We start from the raw sequence: 15,816 nt of genomic DNA, 5'->3' as shown, positions 1-15,816 counted from the left end.
ATATATATATATATATACACTCAGTCCCATAAAATATGACACCCCTGCCAGCTTTTCAGATATTACTCAGGGTACTGTCACATTTCACATTAGAAAAGGAGGAAATTGTTTTAAATTTTGAAATTTTTAATATAATGAGCTTCACATGAAACCATGAATGACAAGAACAAAAATTCACTAGCTCTGTTGTCTCACAGCTGCAAGATTTCCTTCTAGTCTCCAGAAGAGGAACAGACCAAACCAGAGTTAACAACTTTGTCCTGTTTTTCCAGAACCCTGACTGGCTTCAGAAGAGTACTGACAAGCTGGAGATACACAACTGGAGCTTCTGCCCCTTCATTTCTCTCCAGGGCTATTACAGATGTCAAGGTTGTGGGTTCCTTGCTTAGGCCCCAGAAGCTGCATACACATGTATGGTATGGACATACCAGTACACAGCTAAGGACAAATACTGGTCCGTGAACATCCCCAGACTAAGCATTAAGAACCCTGCCAAATTCATGCGCAGGAACATTACCTGCACTTGCCAACGCTCGAACCTGCAGTGCTTCTAAAGGTATCATGTGGCGAAAGCGGAACGGATCCCAATCTTCATAAATTGAAGCTCTATGTGATCCTCCCTGGAAGAATGTCAAAATACTGTTAGGAAATTAGACACCTTGGGACAGTCAGACACAAAAGTCTCCTTTGCTTTGCACTGAGAATGTCCAGCTAGAGACTCGTTGCAGTTCCTATTCTCTCACTACAACATCTTAGTAACCAGCATCACTGATGTGCCTAACTATGAAGGTCTTGCTAAATTCTAGGCAAAAGTAACCTTTAGACCGATCAGCTCTTATCAATGCCTTCAAAAGTTGTTCAAGACCAATGCTGCATTCTCTCCTCCAAGTGAGAGGACAAACATGCACAAGTTTTGCCTTAGTCACTCCAAAGTCATTTTGTGGACAGTTGACTTCAGAAAACAACCATATAAGCATTTCAAATCCCACTTTAGTTTATGCCATACATGGGAATCCAAAATTTTCTGTAATACTATAAACTGCGTTCCCTACTGCAGCAAGGCATGTGTTTACTGTCAAGCGTAGCTTTAATTTTTAATCTCAAACTCCAGTAGGATCCCCTGATACATACTGTAGGCACACCTAATTTAGCTAAGAGCAGCCAGCACTTGCTCAGTGGCATGCAACAGCCAGAACTGGAGCGAGGGCATTGTGTTTGACTAAGAAAGTTGACAGGCATCAGCTCTCATACTTGATTCATATAAACTGATCAAAGAGCCAAACACAAGACAGACATTCAAGGTGACACCTTGCTTCATGAAAATCCACTCCACAGCATGGCATGGACATGGCAGGCCACAGGAATGACTAGTCCAGCAGACAGCAAAGGATAAACTAAATGAACACTTGCAGAGCGCTGCACCCAGGCCAAACAGCAGGCCACTCGGCACTACTCAAAACTTCAGTTGTGTGGCAGAGAACAAGAATCACGTATGCAAAAGCACACTCTAGCACCACAGCTTTATGGAAAGCAAATCTTGATTGTAGCACCACAAATGCACGCAGCATCACCAAAATAATCCATGCAACTTACAAGTTTCTTCTTCTGTTTGGAACCATCCTTGTATACAAGGACCACAGCAGTTTTGAACACTAGAGGAGAAAGTTAGAAACAAAAGCCATGTAGTCAATAAGGTTGGGAACGGGTCTCCTCTATGCCCAAGCACACAGACCTTTCAACTCCTCGAACAGCCCTCACCTGAGTCAGGGAGAGAAGGCAGGAGTAAACCTACCAGCCCTCTTGCATATTCTTCCCAAAAAACCCAAGCTCAACCACTTGGGGTAGTACACAAAACCAGGTTACTTCAAAGTCACTTGAAACTTAACAGTTTAAGTTACCAGTTATCAGAACAACTATTCAAGCAGCAACAATTCTATACAAAAAATTTAAAAACTTGAATCCCCCCGGCTAAGTTCACCTCAGACAAATGAGCAGCATCGAGCTGCCGGTCAAGCAGATGAGACTGTGCTTGGACAGAATTCGAACATTTCCCAGGTGGGAGAGTGGCCTATGCTGAATTAAAAAGTGAGCACCACTGGCAGGCAAAGGTGTAATCTGATTCCTATTTTGCCACATAATATCACATGGAGCTGGAATTTGTCTTTTAAGGCTCCCGTTTTCCTTGCGATCTCTTTCTTCAGGCCTCAAATGCACCCTTTGTCTTATGATTGAATTGCATGGACGCTTAATTTTGGACATTTTATGAAGCCACTTTAAAGCTTTTTGGAGTAAGTAAAAGTTGCTGCACATTCCTAGCAGCTTTCATGAGGCCCCTTAGCTTCACGGTATGAGCAGGTGCCTTCCCAGCTTATGGGAAAGCAGTCAATTTTTATATGCTCTTCCAGAGCAAAGCTGAAAGTCTTCATTCGTTATCTGTTTGGTAGAAAACAAAAACAAAAATAAAAATCACTGGCTTCCTAAACTTTCTGGAAACAGCAAGGAAAACGCATGTAAAGAAATTTAGGAACCAATAAAGCAAGCCTACCACACTCTGCATTACGTGATATAATCCTGAAAGTAAGAGATACATGATTTAGCCAAAATAAACTATCATGTACCTTTCCAAGAGACCATACTCCGAGGCAGTGGAAGGACTTGAGATCTATGCCAAGAGCAGTTTCAACTTCTAGTTTGACCACCCAAGATAGACTACTCTGAGGGAGACAGACCACTTCAAAGCAACTCACTGGGAGTCCTGGCTGAGCTTTTAAGCACTTTAAGCTTAGATATAAAAGCCCTTTCTGGCAAAAGGCACGGAGGAAAAAGGCAAAGCCTCTTCAATTGCCCAACCCCATCCTACAGGATGTGGGGTTACTTGGCATCAATTAGACCATCAAATGGTATCTTTGCAGAGACAAACACCTTTCTATATAGCTGTCAATTCATAGCCTTGGATATGGGTTTAAGAAACCCTTGCTCTATTACAGCAGTCATCTCCAAATTCTTCACCAGATTTACATCAACAAAGAACAGAATTTGACCATTGCGGCAGACACAAAATATGGTTTTAGGTTCCAGCCAATTTTGCAGAAGGCAATGCTCAACTACCTTCCACAAATATCTGCTAAGGCAAAGTTGACAGTCTTTTAGGCATCCAAAATAAAATTACTAGGATACAAACCAAATGCTGCCAGCTCAGGTTCCTTCTTCCATTTCCCCAGTGAAGCAGGAGGATTCAGCCATATCACTGTATTATGCAAGAGCAAGTCTCCCATCGAAAGGTCTGCAACCTGCCAACACAAACACACATATAGAGACACAATGTGTAATCAGTTCAAGAAAGCTTACTTGAATTTTCAGTTCAAGAAAACTTCCTTGAACTTTATTCCTAAACAAACCAACCAATGGCCCACAAGCAAACTTTTGGACTACTTAATCAGATGACTAGAAGCGTGTGCAAACAGCCTGTGACAGTTGGCAATAGATGTATGTAAATCCTTAATTGGTGAGCATAAATTAGGAGAAGTCAAACTCGGAGTCTAGCGCTCGTAATTTGGTGGGATGCCAGGGCAAGACCCAGATGTTTTCCTTGCATTTTTTGCTCCTTTGTCCATCTTTCTCCCTGCCAGTTTCTTTCTATTTTGTTTGAACATTCAAGCATAGAGCCCATCACGCACACACAGTTTGGGGTAAAGTTCAGAGACTGCATCACATGAAGCAGTCAAAGTACTTCCTCCCCACAGTTGCTATGGCTCTTGATTTTGCTCAAAGGCTCATCTATTCAAACCACATTGCTGGAAATGAACTAATAAAGGAGTTCATAGCAACTGTTGGGAGATGCCTACTAATATTGCAGCAACTGGATCTTTCACTTTGAATTATGGTCTCCCAGAGTGACAAATCGGGGGCTATCCCCAGTCTACGGGCCACGTTACCCCCATTCCTCCACTCTCCTCTCAGTGAAATCTGACTTTTGCCAAAGGATGCCACAGATACCATCAGCACAACAACCCGAGGTCTCCCTGATAGCAAAAGCAACAGTGAGACGTGTGTTTACTGTCTCCTCTCCCAGATTAACCCCAAACCATGATTGCTTTCACAACAGATGTCCTGACACAATCTCTCCACCACTGTTTGCCAGCACCAGCCCTAGTATCTGCCTTCTACCCACCACCTGATCCTCCCTCCCTGCTGCTGCTATCCCGCTCTTGTAGCCAAAGCTTCCTTAACACTACTCAAACCCAGACCTCCTTTACCTTGTAGCCCAATGCCACTTACGTTTGTTCTTCATCCTGGCTGTTGGCAAAATCCCATTACCATTACTTCATATGGTCATGGCTCTCTCCAGCCTTCACCCACATCACTGCTCTCATTGGCCCTCTGGTGTGGCTATACCTCTTCCTTGAGTGCCCCTCGACCTTACTTCGTTCCCCCCTTACTTGCCCACCACTCTCCTCCAGTACACTGCTGGACTGCAGACCTACATTTTATCATTAAATGGAGAGTCCAGGTCTCAGTCTGAAGCTCCAAGACACCTTCCACAGGTTTCTGAGATGGTCATCCAGGACTGAGACACAACTGGGTCTTTGCATATGCGCCATATGAGACCTCTAGACCAAAGCCCAAGCCGCTTTCATATATCAAGCCCACTAACACCATTTCTAAAAGAGAAACAGGAGTTTCTCACACACCGCAGCTCACATTTTGATCTCTTTAAAGCTGTTAAAGAGCTAAGTACAGACTTGGCCAGCATGCCAGTCCACTCAGACTGGGAAGATTATTTACATGGAACAAGGAGAGCCAAGATATGGACCTCAAAATAGTGAGCTGCATGCTGAGATGTGATGTTGACCCAAGCACAACACTGCGGGTGCATTAACCCACTACTTCTTTACATTGGTCCCACTCACTAAACTGTACATGGAAGAGCAGTTTTTGAACTGGATTGCGATTAATCTGTTTGCATGAGGATCCACTTAAATGACACACCATGAAAGGTAAATATTTGATACAATTTAACATTCACACAACAGGTGCCAAAATAATGGCCTTTTTCTCTTGAATTCTGTTACCTCTTTTTTCTCCCCTGTTTGTTCTGCTATGAGTTGGTCAAACACTGCCCCATATTCTTCATGGATTTTCTGCATTTCATTAATGTGGCTGGCAACTTTGTTCATTGTTTTTATGGCCACTACAAGAAAGACAGAGGGATAGGGGAAGAGACAAAAGGTATTTTTAAGCCTCTGAGAGGAAGGAGGGGGAGAAGGGTTCCAGATCAGAGGTTAAACAGGGAAGAGCAACGTAGGTTAGCTCCTTACCATCAAGGTGATAATGTTCTTCACTGTCCACGTCAGTCAGAGCAAAGAGCTCCTTCAGCAGAAGAGGGTATTTCAGTATCCGCTGGATGGGTTTGATGAGGTAAGACTCCAGCGTGGAGGAGTGCTGTCTTCGGGGATTCTGAGCATCCAGAAATGCCTTGAAAGCAGTGTCTGTCTTGGCTGGAAGATTAAAATGAAGCAATTGGATAAATCAAAAAACATAACAGCTGCCCTGATAAAGTGACTTTTCCAGTTTTAAATTCATTTATCCAGAGACCTTTTGCCAGGAAGTGCGGATTTATCAGGTCCACAGTATTAGACCTATGCACTTTAGGTTTCGAGTTACTGACACTTTGCCACAGATATGCTATTTATAATTTAAAGTCAGGAACCCACCTACTATACCAATACATGCAGTTTTTAATTTCACTACCCACCGTATTTCTGGCCTTGCAACTATTTTAGAGCAGAATAAATTGTTTTAATCATCTGTTTCCTTTAAGAAAAGGCTCACATTGGATAATTATAAGAAGTCATTACTCATGAGTATAGTCCCACAGGTACACCTATAATATTGGCAAGTCCTGTTATTGTTACCTCATTAAACCTTAAAATGCAGTACTGAACAACAACCAAAAAAATCAAGAGCTAGTAAGGAGGCAGGAAGCAGTAAGCTTATGATAGTACACCATATATTGGGAGCAAAGGCAGACTGGACACCTGATTGCTGTCATCTTTTCTGCCTGACTGCTACTGAATTTATAAAAATACCATTTTCTCTATTGCTCTGCCTACTAGAACATAAATTTGTACTGGGAGGGAAATACGGAGAAGGTGGCATTTTTAGACATACAAATTATTCAGTGCAGGAACAATTCCACACAATTGCTTTTATTAGAGCTATGTCCCCTGCTGAGGTTGGGTGGGGTTTTTTTGCAGATAGTCATCCGATTTCAACAAAGCAACTTGAGTTTCAAATCCAAATGTCACCTGCACCTCAGCTGAGGACACCAAATTACACTTGGAATACACTCCCAGGATTTTTTAAGAGATTTATCTCTAGAAGAAAGTTTTAAGTTCTGTTTGTGTGATAAGTTAAGCACAACCATTTGCCATTTATAAATACAGTCAGCAATGAAAGAGCTAAACAGAACAATCAAACCTACCTAGTCTATGGCCTTAACATTAAGGTCGAACAAAATGATGCCGAAAGAAAGCATGGATATCACTAGCAACAAATCATTTATTCATGTATTCCACAGAGCTGTTAAGTATTGTTTGCAGCATGGTCAATAAGACTTTACAAGTAGAAATGGAAAAAAAAAAAATGTGCACAGCAAAAAAAATAAACCAAACCAAAACACCAACAAAGAAACAAAAAACCCCAAAACTTTTGATTGTCAGGCATCCAGATGTTCTTTGAAAAATAAGAGCTCCTCCCTTAATGGCATTGCTCCTACAACTGGACCCATTTGTTTATTTAACATCTTGGCCAAAAAGATGTTAAATTGCATGAAGCACTGCTAACTAAGAGATTAACACTTTCACAGAGGAAAAAAACATGACTCCATGGCAAGGAGGCCCATGAGCATTTATAAACCAGACCACAGTTCATTTCTCTCCACCTCAGAAAGCCAAACTCTGCAAGGAATTTGTACATGGAAACTTCTCAGGCAACTTGGAACAAAGGTAAGAGGAGGAAAAGAGAGGAGAGAGAGCATGGTGAAGTTAAAATATTTAGACAGTTTCCATAAAACATTCTCCCAGGCTGATCCTTTCCTAGTGCCTGTCAGCATTCAAGCACGTTGGCCGGAGCTTCAGTGGGATTGCCACTAGCAAGGATTCACGGCACAAACTCTAGGAGGATCCAGAGGTCATTACAAGGGTCATCACTCCTGGTTCCAAAGTACACAGTGATCCATTAGTACATGCCACATTGCCCGTTTATGAAATCCTTCTACTCCCCACATGACTAAAAAAACCTGAACCTGTCAGGGGAGAATAAATGAAGTGTGGGGGGAAAAACTACATGAGAGGTTAACGACCTCTTGTAATAAGCTACTCAGTTATCATTACATTGATGGTGGTCCAAGAACACCCATGGCACGGAGCTCTCTGCAAGCCGCTCAGGCCAGGTGGATTTACTTCGCTACTGTGAAGGCTCCCGGAGAGCAACCAGACACACGTGCACCCCCGTTCCTCTGCCACAACATGCCCTGCATGGTTTGGGGTGCAGTGGCCACCTCTCACCATCCACAAGGACAACCTGCGCCAGCCCAAACCAACATGTGGCTGCGACATCTCTCCCTCTGCATGCTCAGGTCTGTCCAGCACATGGCTCTTACCTTTCACCAGTACTTTGGGGACTTTTGTGTGGCTGGCACAGAAGGCACTGTACAGCTTGAACCGGTCGGCATAGTAAAGAAAGGATCCACCCAAGGAAAACAACACTTTCTAGGATTAAACAAAAACAAAAAATCATTAGGTAAAAAAAGCACATGAATTTTCCCTTCTGCCAGGTCACCTGAAGTTTCCATTTAGCTTTTGGCTGACAGGACACTGCATTTTTAGAGTGTTTTCACACCATCTAGCAAGAAACAGGCCCAGCCTTGGTGTCTGGATTCAGGCTGTGTGATTAACATCATTAGCCTGGTTCCAGTTTAGGACAATCTGGAGACACCACTGACTATACAGGGAACTAGGTTCACAGCTCCAGAACTGTATTTAAATGCCCAAGCTTAAAACCTTATCAACATAAGTAATGACCAGAGGTAACAGGAAGGACTGGATGTATCTGACTTTGTAATGGACCATGGCTCTAAGGAGCTGCAAGCGAGACTATTATCCCTCTGCACAAACACACCACGATCTTCACTCTCTTGAAAATGAGTTTGTGTTAAGGGCCAAACAAGATCTTTCCCTAAGATGTCTATGCCATGGTCAAGCGTCTGCTCCGCTACCCACTTTGGAACAAGACAACACGGGGTAGGGGAGTGAGACAACACATGGGCAGCTTGCCTACAGTCAGCAGAGGGAAGCAAACTGCAGAACTGAAACTAGGAAGCCCTGAAGTCCCATTTTGTACACTGCTTTCAGACTATGCCCATAGGACAGAACCGAAAGTTAAATTGATGCACATTTTATGGAAAGAGGTGGAAGCAGCAGCACCCAGAAGACCGTGCTCTCCATAAGGAGGCTTCTTCCGCACTCCTCCCTTAAAGCTCAGAGCACACAGTGGTCGGAGAAGCTTCCTCTACTAAAAAAAAAAAGGTATCTCTGTGCTCTCCATAAAGGGCGCATTTCCTACAAAACAAAAGCTGTGTTCTAGTTACACGAGGGCAGTGTTCATGATTGCTGCGTATTTTAAACAAGCACCTAATGGCAAAGCCACACATGCACAATAAGGCAACCTCTTTCAGTAGTTCTTCCAGGCTGTATGTTAGCTGAAGAGCAATCCCAGTGAAATTACTATTATTCATCAAGACATCATAACCTCTACCAAGGTGAGTGCTCAAAAGGAAGAGTAAAATTCCCTGAAGACTAAACACTGTATAGCTACTTGCCATATAGCCAATATATGGCTCCATTAGAAACAAAACAAAGTTTCTGTTTCCAAGTTTTCCTATTTTTTTAAAATGAATTTTATATATCTTTAGTTTACATTTCTACCTTTGATGCACATCTGCTGACAGTCGGAAGTATTTGCCATATAGTTTTGCTATGCATCAAAAGCTCAAATACAGAATTCAATTTACAGTTATGATCTCTAGCCCTAGTGGGCTTCTAAACTACTACATTAGATTTGTCAGAACAAAGTTTTTATGTAACTTCCCATTTCTAGTTTTTCCTGACAGCCTAAGACAAGAAATCTGGCAGAAGGGCAAGAATAGCATCTAAAAGCACATGGTGTTACAGATTTCGAGTGTTCTATACAGCTAAATGTAGCATAAACTACAATCGTAGCAGGATGCTTTTTCAAACTGTTCCAGTAACAGCTAACAATTAATCTCAAGCGTAAGTAGATGTAGGTTTTTTACATGAACAGTGACAGTAGCCAGACAAATACAATAAAGAGCGTTAAAGGACTACTCAGAAAGTAAACAATGAGGTTACCTTAAATTGCTCAACTTTTTCAAGCTTTTCCAGGTCTGGAACCAGCCTTACTCCATCTTCAAGAGTTTTCAAGAACTCTACTTGGAATGCTACCATTTCAGTCAGATTCCCAAAGAGAACATCCAGCTAATAAGGGGAAAAAAAGAAAGATGCCGAAAATATCACTTAGCAGCTAAATCATGTTTTCTAGAACTTCAGTAATTCTCAGTCCAATTGTACAATCAGTGTGATGTCAGGAAAAAACCCTACAGACTATACATTACTGAGCAGTACCTTTATACTCTACTCAATCCATTATTTTAAAAGGAATGGAATTCAGAATTTGTCCATAGCCCTTTGTCAGACAAGCAAGTCAAGCTGGGGGTGGAGGGAGCAGAGCTATCTAGCAGAAAGATAAGCAACAGCTAACATACCTCATCTGGTGTGAGGAACGTTTCTTTTTGTAGAGGCTTCAGGTATCTCTCCATTAGACAATTTAAGTCCTAAAAATTGAGAAAAAGATTCCCATGTTGGTTCCTTGAACTGTCTCTAAATATTTATTCAATTGGCAAAGACCACCGTATACCTAGTCTACGATTCTTTTTGTCTAATGTACGAAGGGAAAAAAAGAGTCAGATTTCACAAAATTTAAGATAGTAAAACTGTGTAAATCTTTCCTGTAAATATTTCCTGATTTTGTAAGTAAATTACAAAAATCAATACCAGATCTCACTGAGCACTGTTCCTCTGCATACCAGCTAAGTAATTTCAAAATGACAGCATTAGAATTTGGAAAGCCTACTTATTTCAGAAGTTTAAGTTACTATTCTAGGGACAGATCATAGAATTGAATGCAGGGTAACTAAGATATGTGCATGAAACGTAATCTGAAGTATTAAACAAGAAATGAACAAAGTTTTCCAGAAGGAGGAGAAACATTAGTAGACTGAAACACCACATTGAGACCCTTACTTTGACGTAGGTGCGTTCTGTCTCGAGAAGTTCACAGATAACCTTTCGCAGCTTATCTGCATCTGTGAGTTGTCTCATGGTAGCCTGCTGGGGTCCTGTAAATTCCTGAGGATGAGCACTTGAATCAGAAGGGTTCATTTCATGCAGACTGCGACAGAAAGCAGCGACCTGCTCTGTACTCTTTAAAAAGAAGGAAGAGGAAAGACCAGTGGTAATATTTTAAGTAAGAACTATAGGAACGAGGAGCTGAGCCTGATTTGTAGTTAAGCAGTTGCAGCTTGGCGGCTTTTTCACAGGTAACAAAGTCCAGAAGTGCACACATCATTTTATATATCTGTCTTTCCTATCTCTTGCTGACTGGGGATGAGTGCCGAGGAGGAAGGGAGAGAAAGAAGAGTTGCACAATTAAAGTTAATTGAAGTGCTGTTCAATAATATTCCTGGTTTCAGATAAACATGAACTTTAATTAAAATAGGCTTGTCCAGCACTTAAGATTGAAAAACAAAGAAAAAGGCCCAAGAATCGGGAACCAAAAGTGACCGGGCAAACAGAACACAGAGCCAGCCCTCTGCCGGTTCCCTGATCTAGTCTGCAACAGCCCTGCGCATAGCTGCGTCAGCACGGCCAAGGAGACCACTCGGAGACAGAAACTGTTTCGGCTGTTTTTCGGGGAAGCAGAGCCATCTGGGGAACCAAAGCCCTGCAGGCTTCAGACACAAGCACCTTGGGAAAGTAACTGTACGTCTGGAAACATGCCCTGCAGGGTGAATTTCTTCCCCGCAAGTCAGGTTTTTCAGAGCTGCTACATCTAGCTGGTTTCTTTAATGTTTAATCAGCTGTCTCTATATAGAGACAGTTATCCTCTCTTCACCTCCCCATGTTAGATCATCTCCTCACATCCTTCATTATACTGAAAAGCTTGGAGAGCAAGTATAGTCTCCGGTGTCAGTGACAGCCCCAGGCTTCTAGGGTTGCCAAAGCAGCAGCGTGCCCCGTCTCCATCCCTCCCAGAGACCTGGAGGGGGCACGGGGGGGAAAAGAGCTGCTGCACTTGATCACATCTCTCTAACCTTCTGTGTCTAATCCTGCCATGGCATCTTAATCCAGATTTAGAGGCTTCCCAGCACTGCCTCTGTATCCCTCCAGCCCATACTAAAACAACTTACCCAAAATTAGCCTATTCAAACAGAGATTATGGAGGGGAGGGCTGGGGAGAAAGGGAAAAAGCACACCACCATCCCTCTGCAGTTTGCAGACAGCACCCTGCTCTTTGGGAGGTCACTTCACTCCCACCAGCTGGTAGCAACACCATTGCCCAGAGCCTGCGCTACCCTACGGCTTCGTGATGACCCAGTGCTGAAGAATTTTTTAAACCGCGCAGTTTGCTCACACATAGCTATTTTCCTCTCAGTGCACCTACAGCGCTACGCAGCCATGAAGCTGAAGAGGACCATTAACCATGCTAGTGATAAGTAAAGGATTTCCTTCCATAATACAGTTGCTTTCCCTAAAGGTATCTTATGGCTGTAAATGCTCACCTGAATGTACCCTGCAAGGCATATTAGCAAAGATGCCTGTTCTGCAAAGGACAATTTTTTTCAGGACGCAAATGTAAGCAATCAACTAATTGTAACCGATATCTATACAACAATGCCTCTTGGACACAGTTTATTACAGGAAATATATTTATCTTCAGTATCTGAGGTTTAACTCAGATGAGGAAGAAAAGAAAAATGTTGCAAACTGAGGGCAGGTGGAAACAGTGAGTTGAACCAGTCCATTTCCAACTAATTCAGCTTCTGGTAATGGTGCATCTCACAAAGTTGGATTTCTTTATTAGTCAAAGTAATTCCTTTTATTTCTCAGCAACGTTCCACCTATACTTGCTGTACTCTTAAGTATACCCAAACATACTCAAACTTTTAGGTTAAGTTTGCACGAGCTTTCAACAGGTGCAGCCTTGATCCCCGCAGTCCCAAATCCACAAAGCACAGCAGGTGAAAGTCTGGCTCCATGCAGGCAGAAAAACCCTACACAAGTTACCTGCTCTGCTGGAAAGGGACAAAGAACTGACAATAAATATTAATCTGAGCCTGCAGAGACCAAGAATAGGCATGGTTTTCCTCAGAAACATTTAGCTTTGCTAAGACTATTTCTTGAAAGAATATTTGAGGAAGGCATGTCCAGTGACATTTTGTTGTAAGAGCCAACTATACAATTAAAAATAGTTATAATGTATAAAACATGATATGCATCAAACTCCAAAAATAAACCAAGTGTTTTAAGCAGTTCATGCTTGATCCCCTGCAGGCAGCTCACCATCCCATGCATTAACTTGCAGTAAGTTGCAGGGAAAATGGGTCACCCAGAAAGAGAGAGAAAATCCACTTATACCATGAAACACCAGCTAAATACTGACAAGTAGTTGAAAATTGGATAACGGTCATACAGGCATACAGTCCGCCCCAGAAGGAATAGTTACACCCATATGCCAAAAAGGAAGCATAGAAGACTTTTAGAAGCCTTAACTCTACTTGTGCACACTTAAACCGCTCGCTGACTTCAGCCATGCCCAGCTCCAGCCAGCAGCAACCGAGCTCTGCCCTGCTGCTGCCCTGCCTTGCGCCTTTTACGTATTTCCCAAGTATCATTCACCTGATACTCGAGGGACAGATGAAAAATCTCAAGCACAATAATGTTCACAAACACGTTTTCTTGTTTGTTCATTGACCAAATTGTCTCGTTTCGTTCCCAAACGTAATCCTTTCTACCTTATATTTACTTCAAAAAAAATGGTTTCTAGACAACAGATGCATATTGCACCCAGGGTGGTTCAGAACGCAGCTGCTTTGCTGAAAACTCTTGAACAATATTAACAAAAGCCTCTCTGTCCCCATTTTCCTAGAGAAAGTGGATAGAGTGGAGAAGGTCTGGAACAGAAACAGATCCTTTTATCTCCCAGTACCAGCTCTGTTTGCCAGCTGCAACAATGCTAGCACTGAACCAGGATTTCTCTAGGAGAATTACGGTCGACGCACTTCAGGCACAATTCTGCGAGCAATCCCAACTAGCAACCTTAAAATGAGATGGAGGGCTGGACAACTGGCCTATAAAGCAAAGTTTACTTCGCAAGTACATTAACCCCTCCTCTGCAGGGGTCTCAGCAGAGGAGCTAATCTCGCATTCTTCCCGTGCAGGAGGAGCAAGTTCTTAAAAGGCATCAAGCGTGTTGATGCTGCCCACAGTGGGGAGTTTTGGCTGCCTGCCCTGTAGTTGTGAGAGCAGAGTGCCATTACCCTGTTCACTCGCAGCATAAAGACATATGGATGCCTGGGCATCAGGCAGATTGCCCCCTTGAACGGCACACAGCACCTCTGTCCCGCCACAGACGGCAAACTCTAAGCCGGATTGATCTCCCAAACAAAACTCGGGCAAACTGCATCCTTTCACACATCGCCAGGACCGCTAATGACATTGCACAATAACAAAAGGCCTCTGCAGGGTATATACGTTACAGCTTAGCCTCGAATTTACAACCTGAAAATTAAAACAGCATGAAAATGCATTTAACTGCTAATTACTTAGACTAGTTGCGTTGCACAGTAGATCTGCTCACCAAATACAACATACGGTACAGAGAGTCACCGGCTCTCCCAGCGCTTTCGTTCTTGAGTTTACGGTTAACTCTCCAAAAAGCTGACATCGCTGGAAAGACAGTATTGCCAGAGCTGTCACTCAGCTAGGAGGAAAATCCCAGTTCTCCACATCTTCAGCTGATCCAAAAGGCTTTCCCACTCCAGACAGGTACTCCGTGCTGCTTACTTACACAGAAGATGGCTGTGTTTTAATAAGGAAGGACAGTGACTGTCTTTCTCGAAGCAAAGCCTTTCCGCATGTGTCATTTGCCGCTGGCCTCGTTCGCTCACCACATCAGCTGGAATAAAGAGCCAGCTACCAGGCAACGCCGAGAACTCAACACTGCTCTTCATAGACTCGTTAAGAGGAAAACTTCAGCAGAGAAGCTGAAATGCAGCAAAGCAGAGGTGAAGGCAGCCCGGGAATATAAATGTCTGTTGCCCGTGGCTGAGCATGAGCCGATTGGCTCTAAACGGCACTGCCGGAGAATATTAAACATTTGAAGGGACAGAAGCACAGAATTAAAGGAACTTAAAAAAGCCAGTTATGCTACTGGAAAATCTACTGCTCAAATCCCTGTTTTAATCCTTTCACATCTACTGCCATACACTGAAGGTTTTGAGACTTCACTCTTGTCTTGAATAATGCTGCAGAGAGAAGACGACCTATTTTCTCAGAAAAAATACCTCTAAATGGTATGTACATGTACACACACAACCCATTACAGCATGCTCCCCTCAGCACAAGTGCTGCAATCTTTCATTTCAAGAGGCAGATGTCTTTAATTAGAAACAAGGAGAAATGAGTGTCCTGCAGTATTTTAACTTATGCCAGCTTTTAAAACACATCCCCAATCAAATTCAAAGGACCGTTACAGGAAAAAAACATGCACGAAGACTGGTCTTGAGATTAAACACAGTACCTATCTGTACCTAGCCTTTGGTAACCGGCAACACTAAGCACTCACACATATAATCAGTTTTCAGGGTACCTCCTTTGAATCTCGATTTATTCTACAATATTTAAAAGGCCAAAACAGTCAGGTCACCACAGAGGCAAGTAACCATTTAAGAAATGACTCTGGTATGAAACGTTCCCAGTATTCCGTTGAACTGGAGACTGACAGAGAGGCATCATCTAGATTTCATTTCACAAACAGCCTGAAACTGGAATTCATATGCTAGATGAAAACAAGCCTGAAGAGGTGGCAGAGTGCAGGTTTTCCTTTCCCCCACTCTCCTCCCTCTTGACTCCCACACAAAATGGGGAGAGAAAGGGAAGTCAGGAGCCCACCCCAGGGCAGAAGCAACTGGGCACACAACTCACACCACTGCCAGTTGCATGGCTTAAAGGAAACGAGTTGCACCCAGAAAGCTTGCCTGCTTGCTACTGTTTACATAGATTTCAAGCCAAGAGATACTGGACCTAAGAGGGCTGGTTGACGGCATTATGAAATTAGGTAGGAAGTGAGTGCAAAGAACAACAGCTATCCCACACCACGGCATTGCAGACGCCTCAAGCCACCTTGGAAATGGGTTTCTAGTATTTTATAGGAATAGCTCTACAGACATCCCATTTTTGCTTGTTATTACAATCCTTTGACAATAGTGATGGAGAAGCAAACTCCACATTATCAGGTCTTTAGGATATACAGAAGATATAAGATTTTCAGAAAAGGGAGGAATCCTCAGACCTACTGGTGTACCCTTCAAATCCACCATCCATCACAGCTTGGAGGCTTTTGCAGATTAAGAAAAAAATACACCACTACTAAGGAAACACACACTCACGTGCACAC

General features: G+C 42.9%; 1 protein-coding gene across 1 annotated transcript in view; it reads right to left on the bottom strand.

Moving 5' to 3' along the window:
• Nucleotides 1-517: 517 nt before the first annotated feature.
• The window catches only part of LOC104626352 (T-lymphoma invasion and metastasis-inducing protein 1-like), a gene marked incomplete at both ends in the record, with an annotated part of 37,288 nt that continues 21,989 nt past the window's right edge, over nt 518-15,816 (bottom strand). Inside the window, 9 exons of the mRNA XM_010294253.1 lie at nt 518-620; nt 1,594-1,652; nt 3,182-3,290; nt 5,073-5,191; nt 5,319-5,498; nt 7,664-7,772; nt 9,432-9,557; nt 9,845-9,913; nt 10,383-10,562. Coding sequence (XP_010292555.1) covers nt 518-620; nt 1,594-1,652; nt 3,182-3,290; nt 5,073-5,191; nt 5,319-5,498; nt 7,664-7,772; nt 9,432-9,557; nt 9,845-9,913; nt 10,383-10,562 — 1,054 coding nt within the window. The remainder of the gene's footprint in view (nt 621-1,593; nt 1,653-3,181; nt 3,291-5,072; nt 5,192-5,318; nt 5,499-7,663; nt 7,773-9,431; nt 9,558-9,844; nt 9,914-10,382; nt 10,563-15,816) is intronic.

The sequence above is a fragment of the Phaethon lepturus genome, unplaced genomic scaffold, assembly GCF_000687285.1.
Source record: "Phaethon lepturus isolate BGI_N335 unplaced genomic scaffold, ASM68728v1 scaffold56449, whole genome shotgun sequence".
NCBI classification, from domain to species: domain Eukaryota; kingdom Metazoa; phylum Chordata; class Aves; order Phaethontiformes; family Phaethontidae; genus Phaethon; species Phaethon lepturus.
The sequence above is the reverse complement of the archived record's forward strand: the minus strand, read 5'-3'. Positions and strand labels throughout refer to the sequence as shown.